This window comes from Semicossyphus pulcher, unplaced genomic scaffold (assembly GCF_022749685.1).
Source record: "Semicossyphus pulcher isolate SPU_LCO1_2020_fin unplaced genomic scaffold, fSemPul1.0.p SCAF_19, whole genome shotgun sequence".
NCBI classification, from domain to species: Eukaryota; Metazoa; Chordata; class Actinopteri; order Labriformes; family Labridae; genus Semicossyphus; species Semicossyphus pulcher.
The window spans coordinates 20,631,682-20,650,149 of NW_027211692.1; the positions used below are offsets into that span (position 1 = coordinate 20,631,682).

The 18,468-nt window shown below is 40.3% G+C and overlaps 1 protein-coding gene across 1 annotated transcript; it reads left to right on the forward strand.

The window, feature by feature from the left end:
* The first annotated feature begins 42 nt into the window (after positions 1-42).
* On the forward strand, positions 43-17,457 carry serpini1 (serpin peptidase inhibitor, clade I (neuroserpin), member 1). The gene is made up of 9 exons (XM_069668491.1): positions 43-102; positions 9,146-9,440; positions 10,769-10,999; positions 11,270-11,464; positions 14,616-14,820; positions 15,279-15,376; positions 16,123-16,209; positions 16,370-16,459; positions 16,560-17,457. The coding sequence occupies exons 2-9, from the start codon at positions 9,167-9,169 to the stop codon at positions 16,634-16,636; spliced, it is 1,257 nt and encodes a 418-aa protein (XP_069524592.1). The 5' UTR covers positions 43-102; positions 9,146-9,166; the 3' UTR covers positions 16,637-17,457.
* Positions 17,458-18,468: the final 1,011 nt, after the last annotated feature.

Below are 18,468 nucleotides of genomic sequence, written 5' to 3' on the forward strand. Positions count from 1 at the left end.
GCGGCAAACGAACAAGCAACGAGCTGCAGCGCTGGACGAGAGCAGCAGAGAGAGACCGCACACATCCATCCATCCATCCACCCTATCTTACTCCGTTTATCGGTAAGAACCGTTTTATTCTGAATCTTACAACGTGTTCATTTTTATAACCTGTATGCGTATCTGAGTCTTAATAATTCGCCAGGGAAACAAACACCATACTGATGAGCTTTTGCATGTTTAAAAAAAAGAATAGCCTATATCTGACTTTTTCCGTAGAATTATTTTTTATCTTATCAAGGTGTAGGAATGTGTAGTTTTAGTGGGGGTTTCAGGGCTTAATAATGGATTACGATGCTACAATCAACATGTGTTAGGCTTTGAAAAGGGGGGCGAATGGAAACGCACATTGGACCAAACATATTTCTTCAATGTTGTAACCCGTTTGTCCACCACCCAACGCTGTTTAATTTTAGCAGGTGATCTACAGCAGCAAAGATTGTTTTTGTCCTTTCTCTACTGTTTTTTTCCCCCCACTGAAAACAAGCTCAGGCATTGCAGTGTGCTTCTTGTCCTTGAAATACAGGCTAAGGCGCAGTGAGTTAATGTGTGTGTGTGAATTAACGAGGCAGATTGTAGTAGCCTGGTCCTACCCTATCCCCACCCCATTGACACACACGAGTACATACACTACTTATTATTCCTGTATGACGATTGTGTAAATGGGTTTTGGTGAAAAAACACACAAAGTAAATAGTCTATCTGTGAGAGAGAACCAAATTCTTAATACCATTTTAAAAAAAGGACCAAAAACATGATCAATAATAAACAATTCAGTGGCCCTCCTTCTCTCACCTTATTTGCTCAATGGTCTCCTCACTCCTGCAGCTAACATAATGACCTCTTAAACCCTCATTGAGTCCTATAGCTCTAGCAGCCCCATATTCTGAAAAATAATATCCCTTTCAGTCATAATCTCAATGTATTAATCATATATGCATTAGCATCACTGGTTAATCTCTGTTCACAGCCTGCTGATTCCTGCCTGTGCATCCCTTTGCTGTCAGTGTATGTGTTTGTGTGTGTGTGTGTGTGCTGCCAATTCCCATTGAGCGCTGCATTAATTGCATTTCAATAATTAAATGTCTTTCAAATCAGCCTAGCGAAACAAAACGAGCAGGGAAGGGAGAAGCAATCGTGCATGTGTGTATGTGTGTCACTGCCAATCATAGCCTTGTTTGGCTCTGTGTGTTTGTATGTGCAGAAGGGTTCTGTCAGTTAAATATTGTGATGTGAGGGAAAAAGTACGTATCATCCTCTCAGGCTTGAATCAAACCTGATTTGAGCTGCAGTGTGAAGTGAGAAAAAAAATCTAATTTAATCTTTCTTTGTCCTGAAATAAACGTTTTTTTTCCTCCAGATTGTTGATTTGGAATTTGGAGAAAATGCAGTCAAACAAAGTGATCAGCATGAATATTTGTCTTCCTGAACACATTTATAGCATATAATTAAAAACAAAAATAAGTTGGTTAAGTAAATTTCCCATCTTTAAGTAACCTCTCACAATGAGGCTCAGCACCTGCACACACACTCAGGCAGCAGGTTTGTCCCCTGTAAACTCTGCTTTGCTGCTGCAAACACACAGGGGATTACTTTCTACCTGGCCAGATATGAGAGTGGAAAGAGAAGGAGGTCAGGAGCTACAGCAGGAAGTTATGGAAAGAGAGAGGGGAAAAGCATGTGAATTAATTGTCTTTTTGAACACTAAAATTAAATACATCCATGCCGGAAAAAAAACACAAGATAAAACTTCAATCAGAAAAGACAACTCTAAAATATAGAGATATTATCTGATGAACTCAATTACCTTTCAACATAAAAAAAAAATCAATTTAACGTCTTTTGAAAAGGGTGCATACATTTCTCTACCAAACATCAATTCTCCGCTTACACACTTGCACACACACATGTACCCTGGAATTGATCTGTTGATTGATCGGTTTCATTGAGGGATGTGCTGAGGTTAGAAGAGGGACGATGAGAGAGAAAGATCTCTGACGAGGGGAGTAAAATGGTTGAAGTGATTTGGTAGCACCCATATTTTCCCCTCACTCAAACTCTACAGCTGCAGTGAACAAATCGCTCCGACAGATCTCTTTTTCCTAATAAGATACACACACATACACACAAATGCAGCCATGCACACGTGTCCCCCACAGGACTAGTTGATCGTGACCTCTCTTGTTCTCTGCTGTCTCCCTGCTCTTTAGTGAATTTGAAAAGGCCTCCAGTCTTTTCACTTTTACCACTGACCCCAAATCGAGGCCGATCCAATTACAACTCAAGCCTCCTAACTGCGCTCCCACAGCGCCGCAGCTCATAGCGAGGGTTTGCGTGTTTCTGAGTTTGTGTGAGTTTCCCGGATATATAGAAAGAAAGTGTGTCCTGGCAGAGTGTGTATTGAGCAGTCAACCATCTTGCCATGCTTGGCAGGGGGTTGTTCGATATCGCTGGCGCAGACTCAAAGCTGGATTCTGCATGGAAGCTGCCTCGGTTCAGCTTTCCAGTGCACTGCTCCTTTTATTTGTGTCGTCCTCTTTTGCTTATTTCCTACCCACATGTTTTCCTTGTTTTTGTTGGTTTATCTTGTAGTTTCCCCTCTCTCTCAGTCTATTAAACTGTCTTTATACCTCCTTATCTCTGTGTGCCTCTCCCTGTGGGTGTCTCTGTTAGCAGGGATTAATAAAGGGTTGTTAACCTCTGTTTGCCCTCTGTGGAGTGTACAGTGAGCATCCTGGGACTTCAGGCTGCTTCCATAGCACATCATGTCATTTTCTAACAAGAGGCTGACTGAGCTTAGCTGAGGATGGGCTGCACAGAGGTAATTTTAAAGTCTGCCACAGGAGTGGATAGAAAGTGTAGGGGTAGAATTTAAAAGTAGAATATAGTGGTTATCACAGTCATATTAGACTACTGGATATAAGTGTGCAATGTAGCATGAACATGCATGGCAAATTACTAGTGCAATGTGTAATATAGCAATGGAAGGGCTCACTGTGTTTATGCAGAGTCATTTCAAGTCTCACATTTTATGACATCACTTATGGCGTACCTTGTAAAAAGCAAAATGTTAATAATTTCTTGCCAATTATTGACCACATTAATGTCCAGCATCAGTGGTTTGTTTTCTTGAATGGGGTTTTCAGTGAGTCATTAGGTGCTAATGAACTACATCCACAGCAAGAACCACACACCAGAAACCTCAAGCACAGTATTTTGTTGTCTATAAGAATGTGTCTAAGGTGCAGAACAGTTGGAAGCTACTTTAAAATAAACACTTTTAGAAACACTGTTTCTCTCTTCACCAGCAGCCCTGTGTGTTACCGCACATATGTCCTGTTACCTTCTTAATTACAGAAAAATAATCATGATCTTTATTACATTTCACACTTGATTATAATTTCCTATGCATGAGAAAATTTAATTAATTGAATTGTCCTCTTTATATATGAAATGCTGTAAATGAGCCGTTCCTAAAACTAAAACCTAACATAACTACAACTTAATTTATCTGAAATATTGTGTGTTAAGTTATGTTTTGTGAATTATTTACATCAGGAGCCAGTATAGGTAAAACCACTGACAGCTGGTATCCTTTATTTGCCTTTTATTAATTTAGCATCACCTGCACGGTCAGTGTTAAAACTGCCCTGGTAACCGCTAGTAACAGCTACCTTCCTTTTTCACAGTCACAGTCACATGTCACAGTAGGAAAAGCACAGGTGTAAATATTAACATTAAACATGGCTGAATTCCATTCAACTGCTTCACAGGTACAGGTAATGGATACGCTGCTTGAGCTGAGCCATTGTTAACGTAAATAGTACGACAATTCAAAATGACGAATGTAACACCAGCAGTGAAATAAAGCTTCACCTCTCACAGTAGCACTGGAACACTGCAGTTACACACTGGGTCCGCAGCTTCATTGATGGCCTGGTTTACTGTTGTTCTTATCTCCGGGCTTAATCGTAATTAACTAAAAATGTATTTGCAGACACATTCCTTTGTTAAATTCAAAGCAGAAATATTTGTGTGAATATGGTAAATTTCCATATAAATGACATGCAGAGTTTAAAATACTGTAACCTTTGGTTAAAAAAAAAGCTGCCGTGGCCTGGGCGCTACAGAAGGTGCAAGAAAGAGGTGTGAGCAGAACCGTCAACGTGATTGATGAATTGTAACCACTTTATCAGGCCCCGTAATGAAAGTCCCCACCCACCAGTGGAGTTAAGTGCTTCCTTTCTCTTAGACTGCAGTGGAGTTAAAGGCTCTGCTTATAGCGGTGGGCTTTATTGCAGCCTCCCTCTGAAAGACGGGTGTCTGTAAGACAGCTGTGTATAGTCAAAACTGGGAAAGTGAGACACTCACAGACCTGATTGATTTGATATTAATGATGTAGGTTCAATCATTTTTACTGTGAGCGTGCATGTGTCTGCTTGCATTTTACTCAGCTCAGGAACCGAACAATAAGTAGAAAGCTGCCGCCTTGGCGCCTCTAAGGAAAACTTGAAGCTCATGAATGATAATCAGACTCCATTATCTCTGTACTGCAGAGTCCTTTTTTAAGTTAGACATATTCAGATTTCCCTTGCCATCCTTTTCAGAGCGTCCATCGCAGAAATTCAAGGTTTTTTCAGGGCCAGAGATAATCATAGACATCATTCTCTGTAGTTTATTCCCAGAGGCACAGGCCTTGATGAAATGGGACGTTAGCACTTTCACAGAATTCGTTAAAGCTTCTATGAGCTTCAGCGTTTTGGAAGTGTACTCAGAGCCTATAAGTGAACCCGCTTGCTGTGATTTGAGCCGAAGCAGAGAGAAGACGGAGATTCTGTTCACAGTGATCACATTCAGAATAAAAGAAGAAGAGCGGGAGCTTGCCTTGTTTTTGCAAAATTACTGAGTGCAGTCGGTGCCCTGCGTGTGTGCCTGGGGAGTGTGTGTGTTTTTGTAGCAGCCAATGTCAAAGAGTGCGCTGAGTGACAGAACTGGAGCTGGTGTGAAGAGTCCTTGCAGAGCAAGGGGCTACGTGAGACGGAAAATGCTGAGTCGTGTGTGAAAAAAGGAAAGCGAGTTTATCTGTCTACATGGAAGGAGGAAGATATCTTTTAAGGGTAAAAATTCTCTCTGTCAGCTCGGCAAAACGAAAAATGTCCATCACTTGCAGTTGCCTTGGTAACCTTGGCTTGGAAGTGTCTGTGAAAATGCGTTTGTGTGTGTGTTTGTGTGCACCTGTGGATGTGAACCGTGAATGAGGATGTCCGTGTTTAATAAGTTCCCCCTGGCCTCCGAAGCATGCCGCCTCAAGGTGTTGGGTTTAAATGGCAGTAAGGATAAACGTACGTGCTGTGGATTTGGGTGACGTCACGTTTTAATTGTCCAAATGTCAACTGCCGATCTATTCTGCTTGAGAATTAGGATTACACGGGCAGATTAGAGGCTGCTTTTAAAGGCCAGGAAGTTTAATTGCATGGAATTAATCGCGATGTCAGGATTAAACTCTTGCAACTTAAACCATGAGAGATTTTCTGACATATTCAGGTCTTTTAGTCACGGGGAAACACTTTTTAGAAGGGTGTTGGGTTCCCCGCTTACCTGTGAGGCATGCTGGGAACCGAGCTGATTGGCGCCTAAGTTAGGCTCATTGTCGTCAATGGCCGAAACTGGCAAAGTGTGGGATCCCCTTGCAGACAACACACCACAACTCAAAAGGTCAGAATGGTGTCACAGTTACAAGTAATAGCCAGCCACCCATGCTGTTATCATCCACTCACATATGCACGCTTGCACACAGACACACACAGGATTACACACAATGATGCTCCACACTACTTCCCCTGGCTTAGCTGCATGGCTGCGTCTTTCCTTACAGAAAGTAGGGCTGTCTGTCTCCGAAAAGTTCAGCTCCCACCGCTCAGAAGGTCAGGAACATTACCTCCATTTACATCTCTGCCAGCCGCCCCCTCCTCTCCCTCCGCCTTTCTAACTCTCTCTGGATCTCTCGCACACTCTCTGCAAAGTCTGACTCACTGCACGACATGTGAGAGCAGGTGAACACACGTGACTGACAGCATATTCACAGCAACACATCAGTGTTGTGCCTCTGAGCATTATTTTACACTTTAAATCCACTTAAAGCTAATGCATCATCAATGCAACAATCCACACCTTGCATCTTACAGCAAAGGAATGATGTCCTATTATTCCCTTAATAGTTTTTGGATACTGAGAATGGATGCATTCAACTATAAGTTAAAGTACTGTCAACAACAAATCCAAAACCAACAATGCACCAGTCCATCTTGCAGTACTTGACTTGACACATTTTCTAAATCTCAGCAGAGAGCCTATTTGTTCTCACTGAAGCTAAAAAATATTAAGAGAAAAGCAAAAAAAAAATATCCATCATTTTCTTTGAAGGGTTAAGTAATTTATTCAACCAGCTGGGCACTGCAGTTTTTAGCAACCTGTTACTCAAACAGGAAAGAGAAGGATTATACAAATCTATTGTTCTGGTTAATGTAGGGTCGTATACTGGATTGGTTGTGGATTTGTTTATAAGAACATAACCGGCCCTTTCTTTTCAAATATAATCAAGGTCACAACACTGTTTTTATAAAGTGCTGTGGAAGAACTCAGCCTAACCAGCAGAGAGCAAGTGCAGTGTGTCTCAGTAGTATGTGAAGAAGCTCTGTAAACGGAAATTAATTTGTATTTGCTAAATCAGGAGGATGACAGTTTGGTCAGTGTCATGCTTGTCAAAAGCAGTTTGTCATGAGACTCATCGGGGAGGACAAACAAGATGAGATCTTGACTGTCTGTTTAGAGGGACACAAAGTGGAAGTGACAGTGGCGATTTGAATTTAGAATGAGGAGTAACACTTTAAATCTTATGAGCTGAAAGCAGCTGACTGTTAAATGTGGGCAGGCCTGGACGGCTTTGTGTATTCAATCAGGAGGTTTTGCTTTCAGGATAAGGCAAGCAATAATCTGTTACATGAAATCCCAACATCAAGGATGACGACATTCAGCCCAAAGCCCCTGTGTTCCTTTTTTAAGATGTAAACCTTTGCTCTCACAGAAATATTTCCAATTTTTTATAAGGACATATTTTTTAAAGAAATTAGGAAAACATTAAGCTACCAAGGAGTAAAAAACATTTTCTATTTCAATGCAATTTTTTGAGGAACTATTTTCTGCTACGGATTAGATGCAATAGTGTATTTTCGTTATTACTAAGGAATATGTCACTGATCGAAACATTGCTGCTTCTTTTTCATTGCTGTTTTTAATAGTTTAATGGAGCTCTATGGCTACATATACACAGAAAACTGGGATGAATTCATTGTTGGTTTTGGCCTTTTTGTGGCATTTGTTGACAATAAGAAAAAATCTAGATCAGCACCACACTAATCCTTTAATGGATTTGACATTAATGGTTCCCCCCGGGTTGGGCCGCATTATTTTGGAGGGAAATAGTCCGTCACATGCCAGAGCACAGCAGAGGACGGACTGCACACAGCGGGATGGGCCACTTATTTTCTGGCTGCTGCCCATTGTTGTTGCTGTTGACACTCAGGTACATTGTGCCCACAGTCACCTGCCGTCCCTCTCATACAGTAGCAGCCAGCAGATTCCAGTCCTGCATGGGAGCACTAATAGAATCCTCTATTCACACTGTATCATGACAGCAGCACAGCAGAGACACAAACTGCAAAACAAACATCCATGTGTTATTTCACACTTTAATACGGTCTCTGCGTCCCTCTCGCTACTTGTACTTATGCTATATATCATTGACTCTGTCTTTTTATTACATTTGGGCAGCAGAAAACAATGTTGCCTGGCAACAACAGCGCCAGAGAGATGGTGCAGTGTGTGTATATTCCTCGTCTTTTTTAAAAGGTATAAAGGGAGGGGAAAAGAGACAGAAAAGGTTGCAAAGTAGAGAGATGAGAGGGGAGGAGGAGACGTGTGATGATAGATAACATAAGGGACGAGGGGGAGATAAAAAGAGGGCGAGAAGTGTGAGGGTATGGAAAGATGAGGGGGAGGGGGGAGGTAAAGGCCTCTTCCTGATCAGTCATTCTGTACAGAGAGACTGAAACTCGCTCATTCACATACAAAGGCTCAGACAGAGAGGGAGAGAGAGAGAGACGTGAAAGCAGATTTGAAGGAAAGAAGCTGATTTAACTCAAGATGATAAGAATGGCCATAAAATATGTATGAGCTCATTTAGCAGATGTGCTCTGAACAGCAATACTGACTGCAGTCAGCAGTACAGCTGTAGTTACAGCGCTTTTTGGTTGTTTATTATATCTGTCTCACTGCCTCTCTTTCTCGCTCTCTCTCCATCTCTGTCTGTCTGTTATTTCTGTAACCATGCACAATGGGTTATAACTTTTAGCTTGTATATTTATGTGCATTTTTCCCTCCCTCTTTCTATCTCTTCCCTGACCCATTGCCCTTTTATCTAAACTATTTGAGTCTGTACGTTGTTTATTCCTCTTTCATTTTACAGCTTAGTAGAAGTAGAGTCCTCTTTGCCTTTCTAAGTTCACCTCTGCTAACAAGTTAAAACTGTCAGCAGGTATTTTTTATCAAAGCTTTCCCTTTCTGTGTTCACGGTTAAATGATTGACTGACGGATGTTTTCTGCTCTCTTTTCATCATCCTACATCCCCGCTCTCTCCTTTCATCTCTGTCTCCCTCCCTTCCAAAATCCTCTTGTCCTTCATCTCTTTTTCTCCCTTACGCAATAATCTTCTCCACCTTTATCTCTCCCTCCCCCCTGCAAACCTCTCCTCTCCACCTTCCCCTCTCTCTCTATCCTCCCTGCAATCCTCCTCTCTCCACTTTTGGCTCTTTCCCTCCCCAAATCTATTTCCCTCTTTCATCTTGTTCTTCCTCCAACCTCATCTGTTTTCCTTCCATCTGCACATCCACCCTACATTTTTTCCAATCCCTCATTTCCTATTCCTTAATCCATCCATTTTTCTATCTTTCCTCCAAACATATTCCCCCTCCCTATTTGCCATCTTTTTACCCTCTTCTCTCTATCTTTTTTTCTCTCCATCCCCTCCATACATCCCCCTTTCCCTCAGCTCTCTGTGGTCCGTGCTGCGATGTTGATCCTGGACGTTTTGTCCCCGCTCCTCCTCCTCCTCCCCTCCATCCTGTTGCCACGTTACGGTTGCCGGGCGGCGGACATTCCGGAGGACACTACATCAAAGTTCTCGGTCAGACTGTACCACCGACTGCAGGCGGCGGGGGATCAGGACAACATCATCTTCTCCCCGCTGAGCGTGGCGGTGGCCCTCGGCATGGTGGAGCTGGGAGCAAAGGGGGCGTCACTGGAGGAGATCCGACAGGCGGTGGGGTTCAGCCACCTCCTGCCAGGTAAGAGACATGTTCATAAACAAAATCAATAGGCCGTCCATATTTTATCAGAAGGGCATTTTTTATACATGAAGTTTATTTTACTTTTCACAAGGAATAATACTAAGCCTGTGAAAACAGTTAAATATGTGCTCTGTCTTTCTGGAAGCAGTTTTCCCAAAGTTTCAAATATAACCCTGATGATGTCATCTGGGTTGTCTTGGCTTGGGTTTAAGACGTGAAAGCCTCTATTATAAAACTAGAGATTTGAAGTCTAAGAAACTTTGGTATTTAAGAGGGGGTACAATGAACCATGCTATCCAGTTGCTTTATGGGAAATGTAGGATCCAGGGTTTCAAAAACTTCTCAGAAAAGTTTCTCAGCCTCTGCTGCTTCAATTGTGTCCATCCTATTACCATGTGAGTCCCCCAACTGTTCAGGATGGGAAATAATATAAAATAAAATGATCTGACTATATGAACTGTGACAGAAGTAATGTCGGTTTTAATTTGAACTTGAGATCTTAGGAACAAGAGATATAAAATGCCGATCAAACTTTAAAAAATAATAGGCTTGATATATTTTTATCTTTCATCCCCGAATGTATTTATTGTAATGTTTACATACCTTCTGTGGTTTCTTATTTAAAGTGGGGTGATAATGTTAATGCTGACCAAAATAAATACATAATTTTTTTATAAATACATCCTTATTTAATTTGATCTTTTTCTTTTCAATTTCAGTTTAGTTTTAGTTTTTAATGCTGGTATGTTAGTTAGGTTTAGTTTTTATTTTTTGAAAATGTTTATTTTAAGTTTAGTTTTTAATTAGTTTTAGTTTTTTTTTGTTTGTTTGTTTTTCTTGTAGTCTGGGGTACTTGTCAGGGGCGAGACCAAAACAATGTATATATGTTATATGTAAAATATCCATGTGTATGACATAAATTTACAAAGACTAAAACTAAAGACGTTTCCTCCATAATTTTAATTTATTTTAGTTAGTTTAGCAAACACACAATGCAGTTTCATTTAGTTACGGTTTTTTGTTTATATTTTTATCTCTGGTAACAAAAATGTTTTTGACAATCTAGTTTTAATTTCATTAGTTTTTAGATATTAAAGGTGATTTGTATTTTATATGCATGAAATTAGCATTTCCCTTGTATTTAATATAATGTATATGTATAGTATAATGTACGCTGGTATTTACAAAAACATACTTTATGGATCTTAAATCAATTTAATTATAAAACCACCTTGCCTCACAGAAAGGTACAAATGTTTTCCACAGTACTGCACTCTGCGTGAACACCTACAGTATGAATGTGTCTGTCTCTCTCTGTTCTCCAGGTGTGGAGTTCTCTCTGCTTCAGAACCTGACCACAGCTCTGTCAGATGACGACACCCACTACGTGATCCGATTTGCAAACAGCCTCTTCCTGCAGGAGGGTGTCACCTTTAACCCTGAGTTTCTGCATCTGATGAGGAAGTACTTCCGGGCTGAAGTGGAAACGGTAGACTTCAGTGAATCAGCAGCCGTGGCCGATCAGATCAACAGCTGGGTGGAGAATCACACGGAGAGTGAGTGAGAGAGGAAGGGTGGAAGGATGGGAAAGATACAGATGAGGGGTGAAAATGAAAGGAGGGCAAAAATATGACTAAATAACTACATCTACAATTGCCTCATATGTAAAATTACATCTACAAAACAAATAAATTACTCAACACATTTCCAGCCCTCAGTTGCACAAATCTCTATCCTTATCCCTTTGCAAGACACTGCAGGCGTTGTCCTCGGGCTTGTGAAAAGTAATACAGATCATTACAAACCATTTAAATCACTCCCTCCAGGTAAGATCCGAGAGCTGCTGTCAGCCGAGGACTTCAGCAGCGTGACCCGCCTGACCATGGTGAACGCCGTCTACTTCAGAGGCTCCTGGAAAAACCAGTTCAGACCCGAAAACACCAGAACCTTCTCTTTCACCAAAGACGACGGCTCTGAGGTCCAGACGCTCATGATGTACCAACAGGGAGACTTCTACTACGGTAGGGAAGAGATGCATGTGTGCGTCTTTAGAATTATACTCGCAGCGCTTTTTCTGGAGTTGTTGAATTCCTGCTCATTTTTCCTGGGGTTATTTAAAATGTTAATCTAGATCTAAAATATTCATATTTGAAGTGTTATTCCCAGGAAAGGCTCCTTTTTTTCTGCTCAGTGAGCTCTGCTGCTGAAATCTTTTTCACTTGCATTCCTCTGCTATGTGCAATTTCACAGTGTGTATATTTTAAAGGGTATTTTTCATGTCATACAATATACAGTATGATAATGTGTGATTGTGCCTTATATGATAACATGTAAAAAATAATATCAGCAGTATTACGACTAGGTCTGTGTTGTAGTTTCCTATTAGATATAACTTTATTCCATTCAGATATTACAAAACATCATGTTGTAACCATAAATATCAAGGAAATCTTCTGCAGCATGATGGCAGACGCAATGCTCTATGCAGTGAGATATGGTCCCAAATTTTACAGGATCAGTCTGTTTTTAAATGTAATACACATGTGAGGTTCTCGCAGTGCACTGTATCAAACAGCAGTCTCGGCCAGCCTTTTTCATTAATCCACAGCAATGAAATGTTCTTCCCCCGCAGCATGAGTAAGATTACAGTACAATCTCTTATTGTTTGTTTTGACGTTACATATCAGTTTGGAAGGCCCCAGGATGAAGAACACTGAGTCCTTTACAGTAACAAAGCCAATATGTTTTTATTAAAGACAGCACATACGGCTATTACTATTGCAGCTTATGGTATGACCGTAGAAAGAGAGTTAGAGTACCAAATTTTCACTTGCATTTTAGTCACAACTGTGAAAGAGTAAGGGTCAAATGATGTCCATGGTTGGAAATATGTGTATTCTTTGTTTAGCCTTAAACTGCATTGCTTTGGCAAAATTGCAGACTGACATTGATTTTGCACGTCTAAAGTAATAATGTTGAAGATTTTCATTAAAATAAATATCACTATAAGTCACTATCTATCACCGAATGAGATGTGCAGAAAAAAATCACAAGCAACACCCAGTTAGTGATGTGTTTTCCATCACCCAGCAGTGGTTGGTGTGCCAGAGAGGGTAGGCGCAGCTATGCGGCTGCTTTTCAGGTCTCTGCAAGTGTTGCAAGTTAACAGTAATGACTTCATATACATGACTACAGATACAACTTCAAAAATAAGTGAATTCAACGCTCAGATGAAGGCAAACAGTCTAAAAAGGAAAGCGACCGTCAGCGAGGAAAATCAAGAGTTACAACCGTTACAAAGGGAGCCAAACGTGGACGTTACACATGCAACACTGTTTGGATATCCGGCAAGTGTGCTCCCGCAATTACTGTTTATCGCCGTAGGTGCCTCCAAAGAGAATGAAACTGAGATCTTCGAGATTACCACTTTAACTGATATTTATGATAATATTATAAAATTGCAAAAACAGGTACATGATACATTCTCAGAGCTCAAGATGGCGTCCTTAAATTGCCTGTTTTGTCATACCAACTGCCTAAAACTCACATATTTTCGGTTTATACTGTTAAAAAAAATATATAAAAAAGAAAATATATATGTATAAAATAAATATTTGAGAACCTGCTTCATTTGCAATTTATGCTTAATAGAAGATTCAAAGGATTAATAGACTGATAGAGGTCAGTGCTCTATATTCTATACCGATGTGATGTATTGCATTACAGTTAATACATTGTTTTGGTGTCCAAGAATTCCTTATGTTTTATTTTATATTTATGTTTTATATTGTAAATTCTTTAAATTCTTCTTTTAATCAGTGTCGTAATCTGTCTGTTTTTAGATGGCAGCTTTAAATGTATAAATTATGTTTGTATTTGCGAGCGCTGTGAGCTGTACACTTTGTGTACAGAGTCCTTTAGGTGTGCTGTAATGCTGTTTTATCTGAATGATTCCAGTGTGTCTTTTTCCAGTCATTTTGTGTCTGACGTACTGCCAAACACACAAACACGTTCTTACTGCACTGCTGCTAAAATTGACGCATTTGGGTTATTTTGGTGCAGTCTGTGTTTGTGTAGTGAGATGGCACAATTTCACACACCTACGTTCACAGTGTGCACACATACTCATCCTCACACACTCAGGATCAAGGAAATCTGTGTTTGTATGAACTGGTGTGTGTGTGTGTGTGTGTGTGTGTGTGTGTGTGTGTGTGTGTGTGTGTGTGTGTGTGATGAGCGTAGTGTGTGTATGTGTGCTTAAGAGCTGCAGAACAGGGACAGGTCCTTGGGGAGAAGGCTGCGTTTGCATTCTCATTTTGAAACACAATCATATTGGTTAAGTGAAATGTTCTGTGAGGCCACGCCTCTTTCTCTGCTGCAATGTTGCCTCACTCTGCGTCAGCAGCCACTACACAGAACGCTACATGTATGTTAATGAAGGACGATAAGTCTTTGTTGTAATTTTCTCTTTTAAGCGGCTTCAAAAGAAAAATCCTGTGCAAAGATTGGGATGAAGTCTGTGGTATTAATTGCTCTATAATCTACATCTCACAAGACATATGTGAGATAATCTTACATTTAGATTTTGTGTATAAAAGGATTATCTCATCCTGACTAAGAAATACCGTCACACTAATTCAATTAAATCTTTGTTGGCTTCAGTTTCTATCTTTTTTAAATAAATTAGATATAACGGATAAGTCTTTCCAAAATCCACCTCAACACTATGAAGGTACCACTTTAAGTTCTGTTTGTGTAACTGGAAGAAGATATCACTTAGTATACTGCACATGCAATGATGTTTTTTCACTAGATCCTAGATTGGTTTCCTGGGTTTTCTTTCCTTCCTGAAGACAGTTGTGTGCAAACACACTCAAACACATAATTCTTTTGTGCCTAATTGAATTTTAGCTTGGAGAGCATTCTCAGCACTACACACACAAACTGTAGCCTATGTATGTAATACATTTTACACAGCAAGTGTAACCAAAGCCTTCTGAGTGAAGCGCCAGTGGTTTTTAATTAGCGCATCAGGAATGACCACTCACACTGTAATCAGTACAGTCGATCAATGTGCTTTAACATACTTACATTTGTTTAAGTTCCTCCTCATAAACCCATTACTGGGTTTGCATACTTTTAATGCTCACATTTGCTTATGTTTCCTGCCAGGTGAGTTCAGCGATGGCACACAGGAAGCCGGCGGCGTGTACCAGGTGTTAGAGATGCCCTACGAGGGGGAGGACATGTCCATGATGATCGTTCTGCCTCGGCAGGAGGTGCCGCTGGCGTCCCTGGAGCCCATCATCAAAGCACCGCTGCTGGAGGAGTGGGCCAACAACGTCAAACGGCAGAAGGTGGAGGTCTACCTGCCTAGGTGATGATGCATACAGACATGTACACAAATCTTCATTATGTGACTCCATTGTGCATTAGAAGATGTATTGTGCACCCAGTTTACCCCAGCATGCTTTGGTTACTAGTGATTACCTTCACTACCTTGACATCTGGAGTTCTGGCTAATGCTTATATTTCCCAGAATCCAAAGTCCACAGAGAATGTCCCTGGAATAATTGATGTTTTCTTACAACATCAATGTATTTTTATCATTAAATCAAATCTCCCATAATTGGAACTAGATTGTTGATGCAAAATGGTGATTTTGAAAACAAACCTTTTCATTCTAAGGGCATACAAATTTAATCTACACTGCAAAAACATGAAAACTACACAGTTGAGACTTACTCACACAGACACAGTTGTGTTGCAGCCCACCTCCCACAACTGTCCTACCATTAAAATGTGACTTTCTTAAATTCTGTCTCCTGTTTTCAGGTTCAAAGTGGAGCAGAAGATCGACCTGAGGACCACTCTGCAGGAGCTCGGAATAAAGAACATCTTCAGCAACGATGCTGATCTCTCCGCCATGACAGGTAACACTCAGCTGTATGAAAACCCACAACAGACGATTAAAACACACAGATAAGGATACAAATGGTAAGAGGAATAAAATCTTAGAAGGGTTCAGCAGTTGAAGTTGATTCTATATTTCTGCTTCTTGGCTGCAGTGAAGTAGCCTCCGGTACTTTCTAAGGTAACCAAGGTAACTGGCACAGAGTGGGCAGGTCAGAGCTGTCACATCATCTGGCAAAAATAGATCCAGAGAAAAAAGAGAGACAGATATATACCGCAGAGGCAGAAATATTGAGACATAAATATGTTTGGATCATTTGCAAAATAAAGCAAAATTAGGTCAGTAACACTGAAAGCCAAACAAATTATACATACAGAGCCAAAACAAATGCTCTCGCCTTAACAGCTGAATCTAACCAGAAAACATCAAGCTGTACTGCACATTTTGTACTAGCCAAGACGTCCTCAGCTCAACATGTACTCTGAGGAAATGTTCTACTCAGGAAGGTATAGATAAGAGAGGGTGTTTTAATATGCTTTTAAATGAATGCATGATGTGACCTCATGTTCTGGTTTATAATGTCAATTTAACTTAAAATGTCAATACACTCTGTACCAGCATACGCAAGTTTGCTGATGCACAGACTAAGATTGTGTCATTCTAGAATTAGACTCAGGTTCACACTTTTATCACATCTCAGAAGATTGATCGGTACTAGAAACACAAGGTGTGATCTGTGTGCTTTTGTGTGTATGTGTGTTAAAGATGGCAAGGACCTGCATATTGGGAAGGCGGTGCAGAAGGCTTACCTGGAGGTGACTGAGGAGGGGGCCGAGGGAGCTGTTGGGTCAGGTAGACATCTTCTTTTGTTCTTTGTCATAATCTTCCTGATCATTAAAACATACACAACATTTTATCTACGTATATATGTCAACCCAAACCGCACTAAACACTGCCGCCTCTGACAGAAAGTAACTGTGGTGTCTGCGCTCTCTTCCTCTCTCTCTCTCAGGAATGATCGCCCTGACCAGGACTCTGGTGCTGTACCCACAGGTCATGGCTGATCACCCCTTCTTCTTTGTCATTAGAAACCGAAGGACAGGTATGTCTCGGTGCATGTAAATGAGCCTCTGAAATACATACTGTATGTGTATGTGTGTGTGTTTTGACCTGACTATTCATCCATCCCCTTCCTCCCACAGGGTCCATCCTCTTCATGGGCAGGGTCATGACCCCCGAAGTCATCGAGCCCAACGACCACGACTTTGACTCCATGTAACCATGATGTGGGGTCACTAAATCTTAGCCAATCAGATCCTGACGTCATAAACGCTACCTATCCTACTATCGCCATCTTCAGCTGTGTTTTATACTCTTGAAAAAAAATATTTAAACTGAATATTATACAATATATTATATATTGAAATATGACATACGACATATAATGTGACTGTGTTTTGATACTGGAAGCTTTAATCTCTTGGATACCGAATGGGAGAAAGGGGAAAATGTAAATATTCTCTAGTAAAGGACGGTTTGTATATGAGCAAGATGAACACATGAAATGTAATCCACGCACAACCCCTTTAAGTTCAGCAGCTTCGTACTCACTCGCCCACACACGATGCACAAAAACAGTTTTCTCTCTGCTTCTTAAAAAAATCGACTCTTTCTTACTCCAGATGCAGTATGCACACACTTTATTATATCCCTGTACATTTGACATTGTGTTCTATATATACATATATGCTCAATATTTATTGCAGAATAAACATGTGCAAACATTTTGTCCTTATACAGCGAATCTTAGTAATATATCCAGACAGTATTCCAGTCATTTTTTACACTGTAGGCACATGGCTAATCTGCTGATGAACGAATATGCCTTATCACATCTGAGTGGCTGATTAAGCCGAGTGTCTCACAGGTGAGCAGAGGGGACTGCGCAACTAAGGCGGGTTGTAGAAACGGACTGAAGCATGAAGCCGCTCTGAAAAAGATGTGCTGTACCGTTTTGGATGTACATACAGGGAGAAACAAAAACACCAGCTGTATTCAGTCTTTACAAAATAAAAACATGAATGTGTTCCCATTATCAAACTGTGTCCTTGTCTATAAGTGGAGGTTGTGATCATCTGGTTAAAGGCATTTTAGATGGGTTTTCAAAGACATTACTGCTTAGATGTAAAGCTTTAGGATGCCATTCATCTGAACTCTTACTATCTAATCATTCTTACATCTAATACAGCCTTTATTTAAATGCAGAATTTGTTGATGTTGAAAATGTGCAATGCTCCAGGAGTTTATGAAAGAATAATTACATTATATATTTAGCACCTGCATATAAAGGAGCTCATATAACAACATAAGGTTGGCTGTGGTAGTCGAAAAGTTAATCTATGGCAGATGTTAGTTATAACCATAACTCAGTTTGTCTTGCCAAGGATTCTTAAAGTAGTTAGAGGCATCCCCAAGCTATCACACACGCACACACACACACACACACACACACACACACACACACACACACACACACACACACACAAGTAAACAGGTACTGTGGCCTGGGATGAATGAGGCCTACATGTTAATAAACCTGTTATTATGTTAAAAACCTGTATGAATGTTTGTATTATTAAACTGTAATGTCATGATGGAAATAATTTTCACACTTAAATTAATTGAACATCAAAACGTCTATTGGTGTAAATATAATAAAATACTAGGAAATAAAACTTTATAATTGCATCCCCAACAGATGTTCGGTGCCATTATATGAGAAATTGTGCAGTGTGATGAACACAAACACCCAACAAAACACAAAAAGATGCTTTGATATGATTCCCGCCTTCCCTCCGTATAGTTGATCATTTAGAAACACCAATTATCTATGACATGACAGATAAAACAAATCATAAAAGAAAAAAACAATAATTTAAATAATAAATAGCAAAAGCAGATGTAAGCTGTTGTTTACTACTGCAAACGATAACTCAGTCTTCAAATAACAAGCAAAGGTAGTAAATGTGCTAAAAACAAGTCAGTGCTGTGTCGGGGAGAATCATTTCCACATCCCCTGCAGTGCCGAGGGTTTTCATTTACCTCTATGAA